The sequence below is a fragment of the Athene cunicularia genome (genome assembly GCF_003259725.1).
Source record: "Athene cunicularia isolate RWA chromosome 3 unlocalized genomic scaffold, athCun1 chr3_part1, whole genome shotgun sequence".
Taxonomy (NCBI): Eukaryota; Metazoa; Chordata; class Aves; order Strigiformes; family Strigidae; genus Athene; species Athene cunicularia.
The window spans coordinates 27,896,945-27,915,842 of record NW_020799097.1 but is presented as its reverse complement, the minus strand read 5'-3'; the positions used below and the strand labels follow the sequence as shown (position 1 = coordinate 27,915,842).

General features: G+C 37.8%; 1 protein-coding gene across 1 annotated transcript in view; it reads left to right on the top strand.

Annotated features, from left to right (window-relative positions):
* KHDRBS2 (KH RNA binding domain containing, signal transduction associated 2) overlaps positions 1–18,898 on the top strand; it is a 292,281-nt gene that overhangs the window by 256,748 nt on the left and 16,635 nt on the right. Inside the window, exons 7-8 of the mRNA XM_026844066.1 lie at positions 613–695; positions 17,201–17,259. Of these exons, the coding sequence (XP_026699867.1) occupies positions 613–695; positions 17,201–17,259 (142 nt within the window). The remainder of the gene's footprint in view (positions 1–612; positions 696–17,200; positions 17,260–18,898) is intronic.

Here is an 18,898-nt window from a genome sequence, read left to right as displayed (position 1 = left end):
GGAACCTGTATTAAAGTGCTCATTAACTCGTCACAAAAAAGCATGCTTTTAAAAAGAGTGGGATGTTCCGTGAAGGAAACGATGCTTATTCTAAGTTATGTATAAAAATCATAACCCATTACTTCCTTTAAAACATGCCCAAATATTGTTTCTCACAGGTTGTTTGGTGGTTTTTTTTTAAATAGACTGAATAGTATGATCTTATCACAATAACATTCTTAATAATGTTGTACAGTCAATACATTTTTCCTGCCATATGCTTATTTCACCTATAGGTATTTATGAAACCGTTTATATAACAAATTGCTAGGAAATTATTTTTTTCATTATCATTCATCTGTATTCTACATAGATCCCACCAAAGCACTGTTGTTTGGACTATACCACAGTTTATCAATAAATGAAATGAGTTCTTAATGAGTCACTGATTTCTTTATCCTTGCAATGTACATGTTGCCCTTCATGATTCACAGTCCCCATCAGTAGACTGAGTGCTTTACATAATACTGGGCAAACATGGCACATATGTGTTGATGAAAGTTACTGTGACAGCTTGATAATATGCTTTGATTTATCACCCTTCTTATCTGTGGTGTCCTATTTTTCCCTTAGGGATACGATGATGGATATGGGGGTGACTATGATGATCCAAGCTATGAGGCATATGATAACAGTTATGCCACCCAAACACAAAGGTAAGCATTTGTACTTTTACATTAATTTTCAAAGAATGCTTTTTTTTTTCTCTTAGCTTTTCATGTAAATTTCCTGGTTTATTTTCCACATTAAATTCTACAAAATCTCACAGTAGTTAAAAAAGGTGTCAAAAACTAATAATGACAGAGTTTATATACAGAATTATTAATAGTAAGCAAAAATGCAAGCAACTATACTTTTAAAACTGTACATTAAGTGTATTATTTTTAAAAAAACAAGTGATTACATCATTTTCCTATCTGATATTCTGAACTTGTTTGTGCAGTTTTTTTCCTTTACTAGTGAAAAGTTGTCAAGGGCATCTCATATTTGTGGCTTTTACAATGTTTTGGGGAAAAAAGAAGGAAATAAAGAAAAAAATTATGGTGGTAAATACCTACCACTGGTGGGCATCCACCAGCTAAACTGTAGAAGGGAATTGCATGCCTGAAGTAAGGCTGAAACTGTCTGTTTTCAGTGAACTACTTTCTCAGCAACTCTCAGAATTGATAAAAGCAACCAAATTTGGAAATTTATTTTATGTCCTTACTGTGTGCAATAAGGGGAAAATTACATTCACATCTTTTATGATTTGTGTCACTAAAATGAAGCAACAAAAATAATCACTTCTTGTATACACCACATGCACTCATATATTAATTCGACAGTTGGTTCATGTTTATAAAGTATGGAATGACATCTTTTTCACAGTTAAACTGAAGGATAAAAGGGTGCTTCAGCCAATTACTCAGAAAATGCTCTAATGATTTGCTAAGTATACATCTAAGATTGTGGAAAGGCAAATTAATTTTTTACAAAAAAAGACACAGATTTTAACTGAGTTAGTGTGACTCTCACTGGGCAATAAAGAGATACATACATACATACATACAGAGTTCTGCATTCCTAAGACCAGAGGATCTCAAACTTGCTTTTTATTTAACTGTCTTTTTTGTTGAATACTTTGCTGATGAAAGTGCCTGTCAGAATTATATTCAGCTCCGGAATGGCCATAGTGAGTGGCACATGAGCTCATAAAAAATACTTTGCAATCTCTTTTATAACCAGTGAAGTATATTTAAAAGGATTTGTCACACCTCAATGTGAACCCTATCAATTAAACTTTAACAGCAGTTTAAGTAATTATACATTACTACCTGCACCCATCACGTCATTGTCTAGGTAGATATTCTTGTCAAATGTACTCCAACTTTTTTAAAAAGATTCAGCCCATCTTTTGCTATAGTAATGAATTGTCACAGGAGATATTGCCTCTGGTGTAAAAATAATAATTAGTTTGAAATGTCTCTGCTATGACATTGCTTTGTATCATCTGAATTAACCTGTAATTTCTTTGCAAGTTGATGTCCCAGGTAACTAAATGACAAATATATCAAGTTTGTGAGGAGTGTATCAATCTAGAACTGGCAGCGATAATTTGACTCAAGAAAGAAAACCTATAGTCACATTATTTTGTCAATTAAACAGCTGTTTAGCCATCAGATATGTTTTCTACTAACATGAGCTACCTCCAGGATACCTAATCTGTTTAAAATCTGCAACTAAAACATTTGCTTCTGTAATATATGGCAGTACATGCAGTCATATTTACCCATGTTGAGTGGCACTGAATGCTGCAAGTAGTCTACTGATTTAAAAGAGAGCACTTTCAGAACAACACACTTCTCATTTTGAAGATTTAAAGAGACCATTAGCTATGCAATTTGATTTTTGTACATTATTGGCCATTTAGCTTCAGAGAAATTAGCATCTCGTCTCAGCAACCAGTTAGTATCCATCTAAGTTTTCCACTCCCCTCACACTTGGTACTTAAAAACTTGTAATAAGTATATTCTGGTTGTCTAACAGAATTGTCATTAAACAAAATTACTATCACTGCACAGGTGTATAGCTAGACTCAACCCTCACCTGTGAGCCATTCTATCAGATGCTGGCTAATTTCCATTACTAAGGTAGATGTTGTTCCTGTGCAGGCCTGTAAAGTTATGCTGCTTTTCCGCTTTTTGATGATTCTTAGCAGTTTGAGCACACTGATATTCTCAATGGCTTCTTACCTTCAAACCATGTTGGAAACATGTGTTGGCAACCACTATTCCTTTCCATTCCCACTCAGATATTGATTGAAAGAAATAAATATGATTTTTACAGGGCAACAAGAAAGTCCATAAAACAAAACTCCAAAAAGGTAGAAGTATCAATTCCAACTCAGCTGTAACATAGAAGATGTTGGAAAATCCTATTAGCTTTCAAAGTATAATATGCTTTTTTATTTTCTTAGCAGGAACTTTTAAATCTGTTGAACCAGGATTCATGGGCTGAGAACACTAGATCACCACGAGAAAAAGATGAAAAGTTTTGTGAGAGGATCTAAAAGATCTGTCTCTCTGGTTACTCAGAGGTTGGTAGGGGATCAGACTGTACCACATGCAAAGTGTGACAAACTTCTCACCAACACCAACAGAATAATTTTGCAGAAGTGGATCTGTTGCTGATGAATCAGCTCAGAAACATGATGGTCAGCAGAGCCATCCATCTTCAGCTCTGCCACCATATCTATAGTCCTCAACTCATCTTTGTGTCTTTGCCAGCACCAGCAGTTTCATTTCAAAGGTACCATGTCTCACAACCAAAAGAGATACTAAGGACATCTGGGACTGACTGGCCAATCACATGATGAACCAATCCAACCATATGTAGTGTAAACAATTGTGCCTGACAGGGAAAAGCAAAGAAAGTAAATGATTGTCCATTGAAGCTTAAAATTTAGGTTTGGTATAATTTCCCTGTTCCACAGTGTCAGGCATGAACACTCACATCAGTCAGGTCTTGTTTTTGTGTTGGTATATTGGCAATGACTTTCAGGGCTCGTTGGTTGGCTTGTTCTGTCTTTTGTTCTGTCTGGCTTTTGTTAAAGCAAAGTACAGCTGCAGAATGAGTTGCTGAGTGGGTGTTTATTAAAGAAAGAATAGTCTGTGACTCCCATCCTAGGCTGAAAATGGACTTGAAAGTATCAGAAAACCTGTAACATACTGACAAGAAGAATAAATAATTCAGTAATAAAAGATAGATGAAAATAGTGCAAAACATTACTGTTACAGATGCCATCCCACAGTGACATAGGCCTTCTCATGGCATATCTTTATCTATAATGTAACTACAAGATGACATAGGTAAAGGCCATTTCTTCTGCCTGCCTGGACCCAGCCTCGCTAATGATGGTAAGCCAAATTTAGGGCCTTGAAGCAATTCTTGGCAAAATATTTGTGCTTAATCTTGCAAATAGTTTATGTAACACTATAGGTAACAGTCCTCTGGACACATATTCCATGCTGGTATGTCCCATTTTGGGGCAAGCACTTCTTTTTAGCCTGTCAAACACATGCGCAAACTCATCCTGCATCAACTAAGCAAACAACCAAACTTCTGTTTCTGATAAAGAAATGCATATTACAGATCATATCATGTCTGAACTTCCTCTCTAAGAAATTAATGGTAGTACAGACTCTAAATCATAACATAAATAAAGATGTCATTAATGCATCTGAAATAAATTCTAAGGTTTCACATGATCTGAAGGCTTACACACATTGTGTTGTGTAACTGCCAAAATGAAGTTAGAAGACTGAGGAGAGAAAGGAAAGGTGCAGTATCAGAGAAATTCAACTTCACTGGCTGTCCTGGTTTTGGCTGGAATAGAGTTAACTTTCTTCCTAGTAGCTGGTACAGTGCTGTATTTTGGTTTTAGGGTGAGAATAGTGTTGATAACAGACTGATGTTTTCATTGTTGCAAAGTAGCACTTATCCTGTCAAGGATTTTTCAGTTCCCCATGCTCTGCCAGCTAGGAGGTGCACAAGAAGCTGGGAGGGAGCATGGCCAGGACAGCTGACCCAAACTAACCAAACGGATAGTCCATACCATAGAATGTCATGCTCAGTATATTAACTGGCCAGAAGATGCCAATTGCTGCTCAGGGACTGGCTGAGCATCAGTCAGCAAAGGGTGAGCAATTGCATTGTGCATCACTTGTCTTTCTTGGGGCTTATTTCGCTCTCTTTTTGTTACCTTCCTTTTAATTCCTACTACTATTATTACTTATTGTGATGATGATGATGATTTAATTTTATTTCATTTCTGTTATGAAACTGTTCTTATTTCAACCCACAAGTTTTACTTTTTTGCTTTCCAGTTATCCTCCCTATCCAACCAGGGGGAGAGGGAAGGGAGTGAGTGAGTGGCTGCGTGGTGCTTAGTTGCTAGTTGGGGTTAAACCGTGATACAGGCATAGCTTTCATCTGGCTGAATTACATTTAATTCAAAAGATATCATTATCTGTTGTTAATACCTTTGGCTGTGCTGTCATATGCAAAGTCCCATTGGGCTCCTGTTTCTCAATGCTATTATAGTAACAAAAATATAATGACAAAAACAACTTTTGGAGCATATATGTTGCCTATGCATGTCCACTTTCCCACTATGGCAGATAGTTGCTCTGATTGTGTCAGTGTGGTAGTATCCCAGTGATATTCATAGCAATACCTATCAATTCAACTTGTAATAAGCTCTTCGATTGTGATTCCCATTCTTATAATGACTCAGACCCACTGAAAATTTCAAGACCATATTCAAGCATTGGGACTGAATATATGAAGTTACTGACTTTGAAAAGAAACTATTTCCCTGGTTATTCTTGTTTCTGTTGACAAGTTCATGCTATCTACTGTGCAGCTTGTGTTTACAGTTCCCTCTGCAGTGTGGGCTGCTAGTACAGGGGGTTTAGGGATCACTTTACTTATTTCTGATCTGATATGCAGGAATATAACATTGACCACAGTTCAGCCCGTGTCACTTATGTGGCTTACAGTACAATCACTTCAGTGCAGAGACATGCTGCAAAATTATTTAGGAAGTAAAGCAAAGAATCTCCAGGAAATTTACATTTGCTATTTACATCAACAGTGTATGCTTACCTGAGCTCCAGTTCATCCTGATCACCCTTGCTCGATCTCCACATATCAAGACTTTGTATGCACATCAATTTCCAAAGATGAGGTCTCCACAAACAGTGTTGCAAGTAAAATTACACTTTCATACTAGTACACTAGTAAAGACAGCAGTACATAGTTCTGTTGGGCATACATGTTCTTTGATGAACCCTACCCAATGGACAGTTCTCTCCAAGCTCCTTTTGGATTCAGCAAAGAATTATGTCCCTATGTTCCAGTAATAGAAATTTAGTATTAACGTTAGAAGGGAGTGAAGAACAGTAACACAGGACTAAGAGTGTTTAGTAATCTCTATCACCAGAACTTTTAAAACTCATTAGTCAAATTTCAGTAAAGAATCATGTACATAAATTTGTGTGCTTATAGGTAGATTAAATGATCTGTGGCATCTTAAAGTCCCTTCTAGCTCTATTTTCTGTTACCTTTTCCCCTTTTTATTCATGCATGACTAGGTTTACTTCAAGATAACGACATGGCATAATCTAACTGGACAAAGGAAGCTGTTTTATTACAAGTAAAAAGAAAGTAAACCCATTTCAAGCTCCATTTTGATTTGTGGTATGTTTATAACCAATAGAAATCCTTTTAAGAACAATTAAAGTAAATCTGGTGTTTCAAGAACTAAAAAAATAACTGTCTTTTTAATAGAGTAGGCTACTAACTTTCATGTTTTTCATGCTATATTAAATTATAGTATATAATTCTAGTCCATTCCTTCAGGATGATCTCATAATAAAGATATCAGATCTTAATTTTTCACAGTTAGCATTTTCATCTAGATACACAAATATAAACAAACAAGACTATAATACATCTCAATACAATATAGTGCAGCACTGGATGAAACTTCTGGTTTAGACTGCTTCCTTATTTATGCTGAAAAGGGGAAAAATTAATTAGGGGAAAAAAATCTGAGATACAAATGTTTCAAGAGACTGAAGAGTTATATTAATTTTATCTGCTAATACAAAGGAAATTAATGGCTAACTCATGTAAAGCATAAATTATCTTAGATGCTCATTTTGGTTTCAAGTATTGAGATAGACTACTTATAACAGTGCCAGGGTACATACAATAGTTAGTGCAAGTTACAACACAGAACCTATTTTGTCAGTCTTCTCACTGACATCTGTAGTCATGAGAAGAATATAATAAGTCTGCTGTGAATCTGCAAGAATGACTGCTAAAAACCTGCTACTGTGGATCTAAGGGGCAGATAGCAGCAGCATTCAGGTTGTTCATAACTTCTACTGATATGACAGCTGTCTTGACACCACCCAGTTTAGAAGCCACCTTTATCCTTGTAAGTGATGTAAGAGCATTCAATCCTTAGCATCACTGTAAAGTCTAGAAGTCCCAGTAGCTGATCAGCACGTTACTGTGCTAGAGTTATACAGCTGAAAAAATTATGCATTCTTAAAAGATCTTTGAGTCAAAATTCCTCAAAAGGTTCTACCTGAATGACAGAAATGATTCTTATATTCCATTTTGTGCAGAAACTTTTTTGTTGAGGAAACCATTGCCAGTAATAAATGGCTGTTGTACAGCAAAGTTCTGATCCCTATTTCTGGATTCAGTCTTCACATGACACCTATCAGTTACTTACCAGCTGATAGACATTTGGGGCGGGTGGAGAAGCCTGGCAGACATCTGGTAAGTTCCTATCTCTTACTAATGTCTCTAGTGTGTTGTACCTACCACTTGTTCAGTGTTCCCTAAGGTGTCCAAATATCTACCCTCCCTCCAACTGAATCCCCAGCTATAATGCTGTGGAGGGATTTCCAAGCAAAAGATAGCAGAAATACTAAGGGTAGAAATAAGATCCTTGGCTGTTTAATTGAATACCAAAGAATTGGGGAACAAATATTTCTGAAGAGTCTTAAGATGAAGACTTAGAGTTACAGAATCACAGAATCAACTAGGTTGGAAAGGACCTTGAAGATCATCCAGTCAAACCATTAAACCAACACTGACCGTTCCCAACTACGACACATCCCTCAGCACTCTGTCGACCTGACTCTTAAACACCTCCAGGGATGGGGACTCCACCACTGCCCTGGGCAGCCCATTCCAAAGGCTAACAACACATTCTGGAAAGAAATGCTTCCTAATATCCAGTCTAAAACTTCCCTGATGCAACTTGAGGCCATTCCCTCTTGTCCTATTGCTTGGTACTTGGTTAAAGAGACTCATCCCCAGCTCTCTGCACCCTCCTTTCAGGGAGCTGTAGAGGGCGATGAGGTCTCCCCTCAGCCTCCTCTTCTCCAAACTAAACACCCCCAGTTCCCTCAGCCGCTCCCCGTACGACCTGTGCTCCAGACCCTGAACCAGCTTCGTTGCCCTTCTCTGGACACGCTCGAGTCATTCAATGTCCTTTTTGGAGTGAGGGGCCCAAAACTGAACACAGGAATCGAGGTGCGGCCTCAGCAGTGCCGAGTACAGGGGTCAGATCCCTTCCCTGTCCCTGCTGGCCACGCTATTGCTGACACAAGCCAGGATGCCACTGGCCTTCTTGGCCCCCTGGGCACACTGCTGGCTCCTGTTCAGCCAGCTGTCAATCAACACCCCCAGGTCCCTCTCTGACTGGCAGCTCTCCAGCCACTCCTCCCCAAGCCCGTAGCGCTGCTGGGGGTTGTTGTGGCCCAAGGGCAGCCCCCGGCATTTGGCCTTATGGAAACTCCTCCAGTTGGGCTCAGCCCATGGCTCCAGCCTGTCCAGGTCTCTCTGCAGAGCCTCCCTGCCCTCGAGCAGATCAACACTCCCACCCAACTTGGTGTCACCTGCAAACTGACTGAGGGTGCACTCGATCCCCTCGTCTAGATCATCAATAAAGATGTTAAACAGGAGTGACCCCAACATCGAGCCTTAGGGGACACCACTCGTGACCGGCCGCCAGCTGGATTTAACTCCATTCACCACAACTCTTTGGGCCCGGCCATCCAGACAGTTTTTTACCCAGCAAAGCCTGTGCCCATCCAAGCTCTGAGCAGCCAGTTTTGCCAGGAGAATGCTGTAGGAAACGGTGTCAAAGGCCTTAATAAAGTCAAGTTAAACAACATCCACAGCCTTTCCCTCACCCAATAAGCAGGTCGCCCTGTTGTAGAAGGAGATCAGGTTTGTCAGGCAGGACCTGCCTTTCATAAACCCATGCTGGCTGGGCCTGAGCATCTGGTTGTCCCACATGTGTTGTGTGATGGTACTCAGGATGAGCTGCTCCATCAGCTTCCCGGGCACCAAAGTCAAGCTGACAGGCCTGTAATTTCCTGGATCATCCTTCAGACCCTTCTTATCGATGGGCGTCACATCGGCCAATTTCCAATCTGTTGGGACCTCCCCGGTCAGCCAGGACTGCTGGGAAATGATGGAAAGTGGCCTGGCGAGCACCCCAGCCAGCTCCTTCAGCACCCTTGGGTGTATTCCGTCTGGTCCCATAGACTTGTGTGTGTCTGTGTGATGCAGCAGGTCACTGACTGTCTCCTCCTGGATTGCAGGGGGGTCATTCTCCCAGTCTCTGTCTTCTGGCTGAGGAGGCTGGATTCCCTCAGTACAACCAGTCTTGTTATTAAACAGAGGCAAAGAAGGCATTAAGCACCTCAGCCTTCTCCTCATCCCTTGTTACCATGTTTCCTCCTGTGTCTATCAGGGGATGGAGACTCTCTCTGGACTTTCTTTTGCTACTGACATATAAACATTTCTTCTTGTCCTTGATTGCTGAAGCCAAATTAATTTGCAGGTGAACTTTAGACCTCCTGATTTCTGCCCTGCATAGCCTCACAGCATCTTTCTAATGAGTCACTAGTCCCTTCCAAAGGTTGTAAACTCTTTTTCTCCCTCTTTGGCTGAGTTACAGCCAAAGCTCCCTGTTCAGCCAGGGTGGTCTTCTGTGCCTCTGGCTTCTCTTACAGCACGTGGAGACCGCATCTCCTGAGCCATTAACACTTCTTCTTAAAGAGCACCCAGCCTTCCTGGGCCCCTATACCCTTCAGGATCGTCTCCCAGGGGATCCTGTCAAGTAGGTGCCCAAACAAGGTGCCCTTTGGAAGTCCTGGATGTCAGTTGTGCTTAGCCCTCTCCTGGCCTCTCTAAGAACAGAGATCTCTAGTATTTCATGATCTCTGAGCCCTAGTCATCCTCCAGCCACCACATCACCCACCAGTCCTTCTCTGTTCACAAAGAGGAGATCCAGCAGGGCACCTTCTCTGGTCCGTTCACTCAACAGCTCTGTTAGGAAGTTCTCTCCCACACATTCCAGGAATCTCCGGGACTGGTCCCACTCTGCTGTGTTGTGTTTCCAGCAGATGTCTGGGAAGTTAAATTCTCCCACAAGAACAAGGGCAAGTGATCGTGAGATTTCACCTAAATACCTACAGAATATTTCATCCACCTTGCCATTGAGTTGCCACTGAGAAACTCACAACTGTAGTCTTTCCTAGTGTCTTGCTGAGGAGCTTTAGTAAAAGGAATTTCTCAGATTCATATGTTCTGATGCATTCAGAAGGAAAACGCTGAGAGAGGTCAGTGATCTTCCTTGAATGTAGAATGACACTAGTAAATGCTTAAAGCAATGATCAGATAGAAACATTTAGATAGTAGATCATCACATGGTTAAATCTTTTGGTGATATGATTAGAAATTTACTCACTTCTCTCTCACTATCAAAATATTACTATATAGTAAAATATATATATATATAAACATAATCCACACTGCACTAGGTAGAGTAGTTACACTGGTTCTTTGTAAAATGGGGTATTCATTATTATTTTCTCTACTGTGCACTCTCACTTTTTAACCAAGTATGCATTGTATTTATACTTTGTCATATTTCATTTTGGCTTTGTGCTTATATCCACCTGTTCATAAATAAAGATTTCCCTGTATTTTATTTCCAACCTGTTGAAATCAATCAAGCTAGGAAGCCTGGAATATGATATTTTATGTATCTTCACAGAAATCCACTTATAGCATTCATCATCAGAAACTGTTTTCAAATGCCACTTCTCATTTATTTGATTCAATGAGCAAAATGAAATCAAATTTCATTACTCTGAAATAGAAAAAAAAGTTTTCCCTCTAAAACCAGGTAGGATTCCTAAAACTGTGCATCATTCCTGTCGTTAATACTGTGTCTGCAGACATTTCATATTATATTCTGAAACAGTCATAATTCTGTGTCTCTGAGAAAAGTACAGTGGAATGGAGAATATTTGAACAGAAATGCCCAAGTATCTGTGGCTGTAGAAAATAAATGGCAGAATGTGTTTTACTTCAGATTTTGCAGAAATTTCAGAACCCAAAGTCATCTTGCAATTATGATGGCTCTCCACTGCTATACTTTTATAACTCTACTGGCTTCGTTATTTATTTTATTTATTAATTCAGATTTGCAGTAGCCTGAAAGAAAACATAGGAAAATGCTGGAGATAGATGAAATCTAGTTTAACTTCAGCCATGCTGTAAGATATTAAATAAATACAGAGAGTATTATAACAGAGACATTATTCTCTCTGACTTGAGCTTTCAGAAATAAAGAGACTTTATCCAGTAAAATGTTCACCATATTGTTCCATTAGCTCTAAAGATGTATTCAGTAAAGGACTATATTTGTGATTTAAGGATTAATCCTGCAAGGAGTTCCTTTATTCAGAAAAATTCTCATCTTTCCTATAGATCTCTGTTAAATAGAGATGTTCCAGTAAGTTTCAGATTCCTAGGAGGATTATTTCTTTATTCACATTTACACTATGAAATATTATGAAATACTATTTTTTTAAAAATTGCATATATTGCAATTCACGTGAATACAAATCTTGCTCACCTTTCTTCCAAGCAGAAGAATATTGCTTGTGTAAATAGCTTTTCTTTCTTGGCCAACTATGTGTTAAATCCTGCTGGCTCCCTCTCTTATGTAGGAGGGAGAAGCCTTACAAAGGCAGTCTTACATAAAGTGGCTGCAGGAGCATTAGACAGGATCCTGTCAGCATGGGAGCTGAGTATTTGATTGTATCAATTATTGATAAAAGCTGTAAACTCTGACGATTACTCAACAGAAATGATACAGAGGGAGATAACAGTAGATAGAAGACCAAGACCTCAAAGGATCCATTTGAGGAAGTGAAAAAGAATGAGAATTGTCTAAAATACTGAATCCCACCTCTAGGGATCCTTGTGAATTATCCTGGGTGTTAGACTCAAGAATCTGTTGTCTAAAGCTAACCCAGACTGGGATATACCTATAAGGAGTGCTAAAGCTTCATTCATCTCTATCTGTCTAAAGTATAGATGCTGACTGCAAGCTGACAAAGGCTGGGAATCCCTCTTCAAAGAGTGCAAATCCTAAACCACAATATTGGTTAATTCTCACATTGTTGATTGCTAACACAAAGAGGGAGGTCTCTCAAGTTATTTTTACTTCTTCAAGGGCTAACATGGAAGTTTTTCACCTGTTTGATTATGCACCTGAACTGTGGAATCTCACTGGCTTCAGCTGGATCCTAGTTTGGACCAATTCAAGTATTTCACAAAAGCCTGAGGCTGAGTTGTAACTCAAAGGTTGATCCAAAGCCTCTTTTCTAAATTGACTAGCTCTTTCTCAAACATTTCCTAATAAAAGATTCCTATAATATTCTAGAATATATTCTCACAGTTAAAAAAGAGACATAAGTTATAATAATGTCTTTACAGGAAAAAAAATATCTGTTAAATCTAGATCAACAGGTCTTAATCAATGGCTTTCAGTTTCTCTAGGATCTTTCAGGATAGCCTACAGAACACACACCTATAGGGATTCAAGTGTTAGCAGTGTTTAAAGCAGATTAACCCTTTCTTGTACTTTCAGATTTGGCTGTAGTGGGCTCATTGTATGTCTTCAACCACATTTTGTGCTCTATAATTAGAGAATCAAAAGTTAGATGCATCTCTCAATAAGTAAAAGCAAAGAGCAGAAGGAGAGAAAGGAAGAACAAAAATACCGCAAAAACATGAGGGAACAAGAAGTACTCATGTTCTTCAGTTCTTGCAATGTTCTGCTGCTTTACATTACAGAAGCTGTAAGAGCAGCCAGGAAACCAGATGGTAATGTTGCTAACCTGGGGTCTCTTGCCAGCAGCTTCCCGCAGGTGCAGGAAGAGATTGGTCAAAGGCTAATGCAGCCTATTCATTAATATCGTGATTTCCTATACCTAACACCACTGATCGCTGAGTGGTGAACATCACCCTTCCCCCATGTGGCTTGTTGACCCAAGAGTCAGGGTTTTGTGGCTTCAGTCTTAACGCTTCTTTGCGGTTCTCTGCACAAACCACCTTAAAGCACCATCCTCTCCAGGCTTTTGGATAACAAGCTGTGTGGTTTCCCATGGGTGTTGACACAGTCAAACTGGAAATCATTTCTGCTTAGCTAATGTCAGTTTGAAAAACTACCAGTTAGGAGAGATTAGAAGCATATGTTGGCTTTTAAGGTTTCTGTTTAGATACAGAGCCTCTGTATTTGAGCCTTTCTCATATCATAGGAGCACCAAATAATTCAGATTGGAAGGCACCTTAGGGGGCCCTTATCTCTCAAACAATGAACATCTTTTGTTTTCTTTTTTTTTTTTTTGGAACTGATCTGGCTTTATCTGCGTGAAAAGAAGACATCGCAAGTTTATGGAAACTTTGATCCTGAATCTTTAAAAGTAACAGGTTCAAAGGCACTAACCAAAAACAAAAGTTAAGTTAAAAATAAGCGTAAGTAGGTTATGATTATGAAGATTAACAGTATATGTATTATTAATCTTCTTGCCCAGAGAACAGGTATGAGGACAGAACCATACATCTTTGTTGCAAAAGCTTCATATAGATAGTGAAATATTACATCAGAGCTTCTCAGATTGCAAGCCATTTGAGATAGAAAAATAGTTAACCTACTTGTAAGATTCATAGTCACAGTTATATTGATTCTTCCATAAGTGGTACATACAGAAGGTTACTAGGGTCTACCATGGCACATGAAAACCTCTGTTTTTCTGAAGTCTGCAGTTATAGTGCAATGCTTTGAAAATTTAGGAGTAAAATCTGAGAAGCTCGTAATGAGTTAATCCTATCTTCTTCATAAAATGTATTTCTAAAATCCTGCTTTCAAGTGGGTACATGTTCTTAAGTAAATTACACTTGATGTTGCTTGAACGTAATGTATGCTACTGACCGATTACGGTGTCTTGTTTCCAATTAGCACTGCGAGGAGAGCTTGAGATTTCTAGAACACATGATCACTGTATTTTCCAGGAACAGTCTGACAACTTTAAAATTATATAAACAAGTTTTATTTATGCTGAATGCATTTGCTGATTGTTTCCTTTCACAGATGGGCATAATGCAAACGAACTGCATCTCTCTGTAGTTCAATAATTAAAAGAAAGAGCTTATGTATGTAAAGGTGTATTCTATAACACATTTTTTATAAACATCCTTTATTGTTCACTTTGCTGAAAAACAGAGGAAAATATTCACAAATAAATGCATATAGTAGATTATAGTGAATATTCAGAAAGGTTTAAAATAGAGCAGACTAATGGATAAGCAGCCCAGCTGACAAAATATGAGTTTTAACTCAGGTATTTCATACTAAGAAATAAATTTTCTTTGCTAAGGTATTGTTCAAAAAACTTTCTAATATGAGGTGGCAAGGAATTTGAAATACCATTTTCAGCTCAAGTCTGTGAAAAATGTATATTATTCAGGGAAATTAAGTTGAAGAATGTAGATCACAATCATGTATTGTGCTATGAATTATGTGTTTTCAGAAATGTGTTAAGTACTGTGCTCACAGACATCAAATATGCTGTATATAAAAGATCACTTCCTTTCTACAATTGCAATACAGCTTGTTTCTTATTTTAACGGTTTGTATGTTAACTTTTTGTTCTGTTTATAAGGTATTTCAGTTCAAAATGTTCGTTGTGCAGGATTTTTGTCTCACATCCTTATTGTCTCTATGATTGTGTGTTTTTTCTGTAATAAAACCGTACAACAACAATAATGTAGCAAAGATTTTTTACCTGCTCTTGTAAGTCTTGTGTTTTGCTGAATGTTATATTAATGGTAATAGCTCAAGGACCTACCCAGTGACCACTGAATGCAGAACTGCTGTTAATAACTTATTGGCCTTTGGATTGGATTCCAAATGCACTCCTTTTAAAGCTGACCTTTTGATGCAGTCCCTTTGTTTTGTAAAATGTATTCAGAAGAAACATTAGCATCTTATCTGCTGGCAGAAGATGAGAGTTCTGAGGTTCCTTCTCCTGTAACTCCACTCACTAGTTCAACACCCTTCTCTACCCAGAAAATCAGTCAGTATGAAAAAATGGTGCTGCTTAAATGGTATTACACAAGATTTTTTATATGACTGTCTGCTAGATCTGGATGGTATGTCATCAGTTCTGAACACTGCAAGTAATTTCTTAGGTCTAAACCATGAGCCCTATAGATATGACTAGATACATAATTTAACTCTGATGTGGCTAGTTCTCTAGTCCACTTTACATAATCTCATAATTTTATTTAACTGGCAACTAGAATAATTGCAAAATAATACAGAATGCTTAGGATGTTCAACAAATAAAGGCTCTATTTCTCCTGTTTGTTTCTTGCACCACTTCAGCAGGTGGGTATATATATTTAGATAATTAATTTTCAAGCAACTCGATGACTCCCATTATCCTGGAAGGTAATGCTCTGCAGAGATTATGTTCTATAGAGCTTGGTTGGCATTGGCAAAAATCTTCAGAAGTATTAACTTCATTTCCATTCTGTCACTTGTATGTCCACTTTCTGCAACTGTTTTAGCAAATTAATTTCATCTGTCTGAGATACTGACATCAGAGGACTGTGCACTCACACGAATGGCTTCTGGCTAAATCACAAAATTAATGCACAACAATTATAGTTGAATTTTCAGTTCAAAAACCCCCACAGATATTTGTGCCTGAAAACTGACTATGAGAGCTATGCCTAGCCAGTCAGGATGACGTGACCCAAAGCAAACCAGGTTGACTGTTAGTTATCAGATACATGCAATCAGTGCTCTCATGTGAATTACAGCACATGAATTATTATCAGAAATTATTCCAAAAATAGTTATGGATAGCTATTAAGAAATTAAAAATCTGATTACACACAGTTTGTGAACAAGAAGTCAAAATTAGTTTAAGAAAATAATTGTTACAGATTGTTTGTTTATCTCTACTGCATTTGTGAAATATTTTTACTTACACCCCACTGTCAGCTAAGCTTCTCTTTCAAGTATAAACTAATATTTTTTAAATGATAATCCAATATGGAAAATTGCCTGAGCAATACTATTATAACTAATGCAATATTGATCTGATTGCCTGCTTCTCTTCATTTTGCAAGTCTCTCTCACACAGTGGCCAAGGAGAAAAAAACAAAAGTGACAACAACAAAAAATTAAAAACAGGGAAAGTGTTACATTTTCTGTTTGGTTCACTACAGATGGAAAAAACACAGTATAGTAGAATTAATGGAGTTTGTAAGTTTTTCTGGACAGAGACTGATTCCTGTTATGTCTACTTGGTACCTGATAACAGTAGTCTGACCTTGAATTTGGTACTAGGTACCAAAAACCAAAATAGAAGTCAAGTAAAAGAGGTGAATAATGCCATTTCTATTTCATTATGTTTCAGAGGTAAAATTTTCTGAGTGTCCACTCCAAGTAATAGCTTAGAATTGCTGCTTATCTGGTTGCAGCTATGATCTGACATCTTTTGATAACATGTTAATATGACCATACATAATTTTTGTTAATTAACAGAAAATAGTGAAAAAGTGAATTTGAGACTGTAAGTCTGATTTTCCACTCCTTGACCCTCACCAATTTCAATATGCATTTTATTGATTACTGTATAAAACTTTTCATGGGTGTCCAATAACTGCATAAGGAAGAAGGCTGTGGAGAATTGGGTTTCTCTCTACAAGCAGTGAAAACATACTTTCTTCGTCAGGAGCAAAGCTGAAAACCTGTCAGTGTTTTTGGTAAAGATTACAGGTTCCAGACAATACAATACAGTAAGCTTTGGGGAAAACAAACTATGCTGAATTTGATACTGCATAAATGTTTGGAATTATAGATAAATGGGATTAAAACCTCTTTTGGCAGTTTAAGGATAGTGAATAATAAAGTGGATGATCTTTTTCCAGACCTTAATTTTGCAAATAGAATTTCTGTCAGTGTTTGTCACATCTCCCAGGTTTACATACTTAGGATCAAATTTGGTTTATGTTCAGTAGATAACAAATAGGATGTGCTGTATAATAGCTGATACATTTTCCTTCATATTTTTAAAATTCTCAGTATCCCTGAAAGTAGCTGGACTGTGCTATCATGTAAAAGTGTTAAAATACATTTTACTTTCTGTGCTCTGTTTTTGTTTTGAGTTGGTTACCTATGATAATAGTGACATGACTATCTGAATTCCTATTACAGTGTGCCTGAATATTATGACTATGGTCATGGAACAAGCGAAGAGGCTTATGACAGCTACGGTAAGGTCTATTCTATCTTCAGCAAAAATGTGAAATCAAAAGAAAAAATCTGTCACTGACAATTCAGAAATTACTTCCACATACTTGTTTTTCTTTCTTTGCTTTTACAAAGACCAAGATAAATGGATTTGTGTAACTTGAGGGTGCGGTCTGACTTATTGAAATAGGACTAGAAAATTGGACAGATCAATTTTGATCAAAATTACAAAACTAATCAATCACAGTCACAGATCAGTTTAACAGCAATACTGAAGTTTCTGATTAGTGCCTGAATATATTTCACAGTGTTAAGTTTCAGTCTGCTTAATGTGACAAGACTATGCATCTGCTACTGTCATATGCATCACTTCAAACGGAGAGTTTTGTGAGATTTTGAATTAGAGGCTTAATCAAAGTGGCAAGAGAGGGTGCTGTACCACCATGGGAACCCCCACTGCACCAAGATAAAGGAGTACCTTGTGCCACACAAGGCAGTATGAGGAAGAGCTGTACTCTTTGCACCTCCCCAACGAGTCTGTGTCTGAGCTGGAATAGTTCCACTTCTTTGAAACTGAGGGCATGAGAGGAAAAGAAAGTGTTGCTCCAATGTGTACAGCCCATTTTCTAGGTCTGTTCTTTGATAGTAATGATCTGGTTTTATAACTAATTAGAATCTAGTCCATCTTTTCCTACCAATTTTTTTTTCAGTACATTGTACCATCAGATGGCAGAGTGAATCTCACTCTGACGTTTTCACTGAAATAATAGAGCACACCTGCCTATCGTCAGCTTACAGACTGACCCTAGTATATTCAGCAGAGATGTCATGCTTGATTTAGTACTACTAATAAATTACTCTAAATTTTCATGGTGAATTCCAGAGCACTGTGAAAATGAGAACTGCTGGAAATTATTCTGAGAAGTTACAGTAAGTGGTTACATAAGGATTGCTGCTTGAAAGAAATAGTTTTATTCATGCAGCTGTGACGCAAATGTCACTGTAATGCAAAGTTGCAGTTTCCTTTGTATTAGTACAGAAATCACGAGACATTACTGAGATGTCAAAATGACTGCATTGCATAATCAAAAATAACTTAATTTTTGTATAATCAGTACTCACAATTCATTTGGATAATACAGTGAGCAGTCAAGCACATTGTCAGTGCTAAAGAACTAATAATAATAATTTATCTGTATGAATGTGTGTGGTTTGGTTACCCTTTGTTTTGTTTCCTTTTTGTACGTACTTTTTTAGTATAAAAGACCTTTCCTCCCCTCTACAGATACCCTCTCCACCTCTCCTCCCAAATGCATTGCTAAGGTTGGACGATGCAAAAAAAACATAGTCTGAGCTCAGCAGTAAGAATTATCCAATGTTAGCTTTTAACTAGACACACACACACACACAGACACACCCCATGCTAAATCTCTCTGTGTTTGGGAAGACATTTAAAGTAATGTCACTCTTCCTCCAATCCCTCATTTGTAAAATTAGAAGAATATTACTTGTTTTCCCAGCAGGGGTTTTGAATGGACTAATAAGCTAAGATTTACAAAGCATTCAAAGAGTGGGATCACGACTAAATTTATACTCTATGTGAAGCGACTTTTATATATATATATATATATATATATATATATATATATATATATATATATA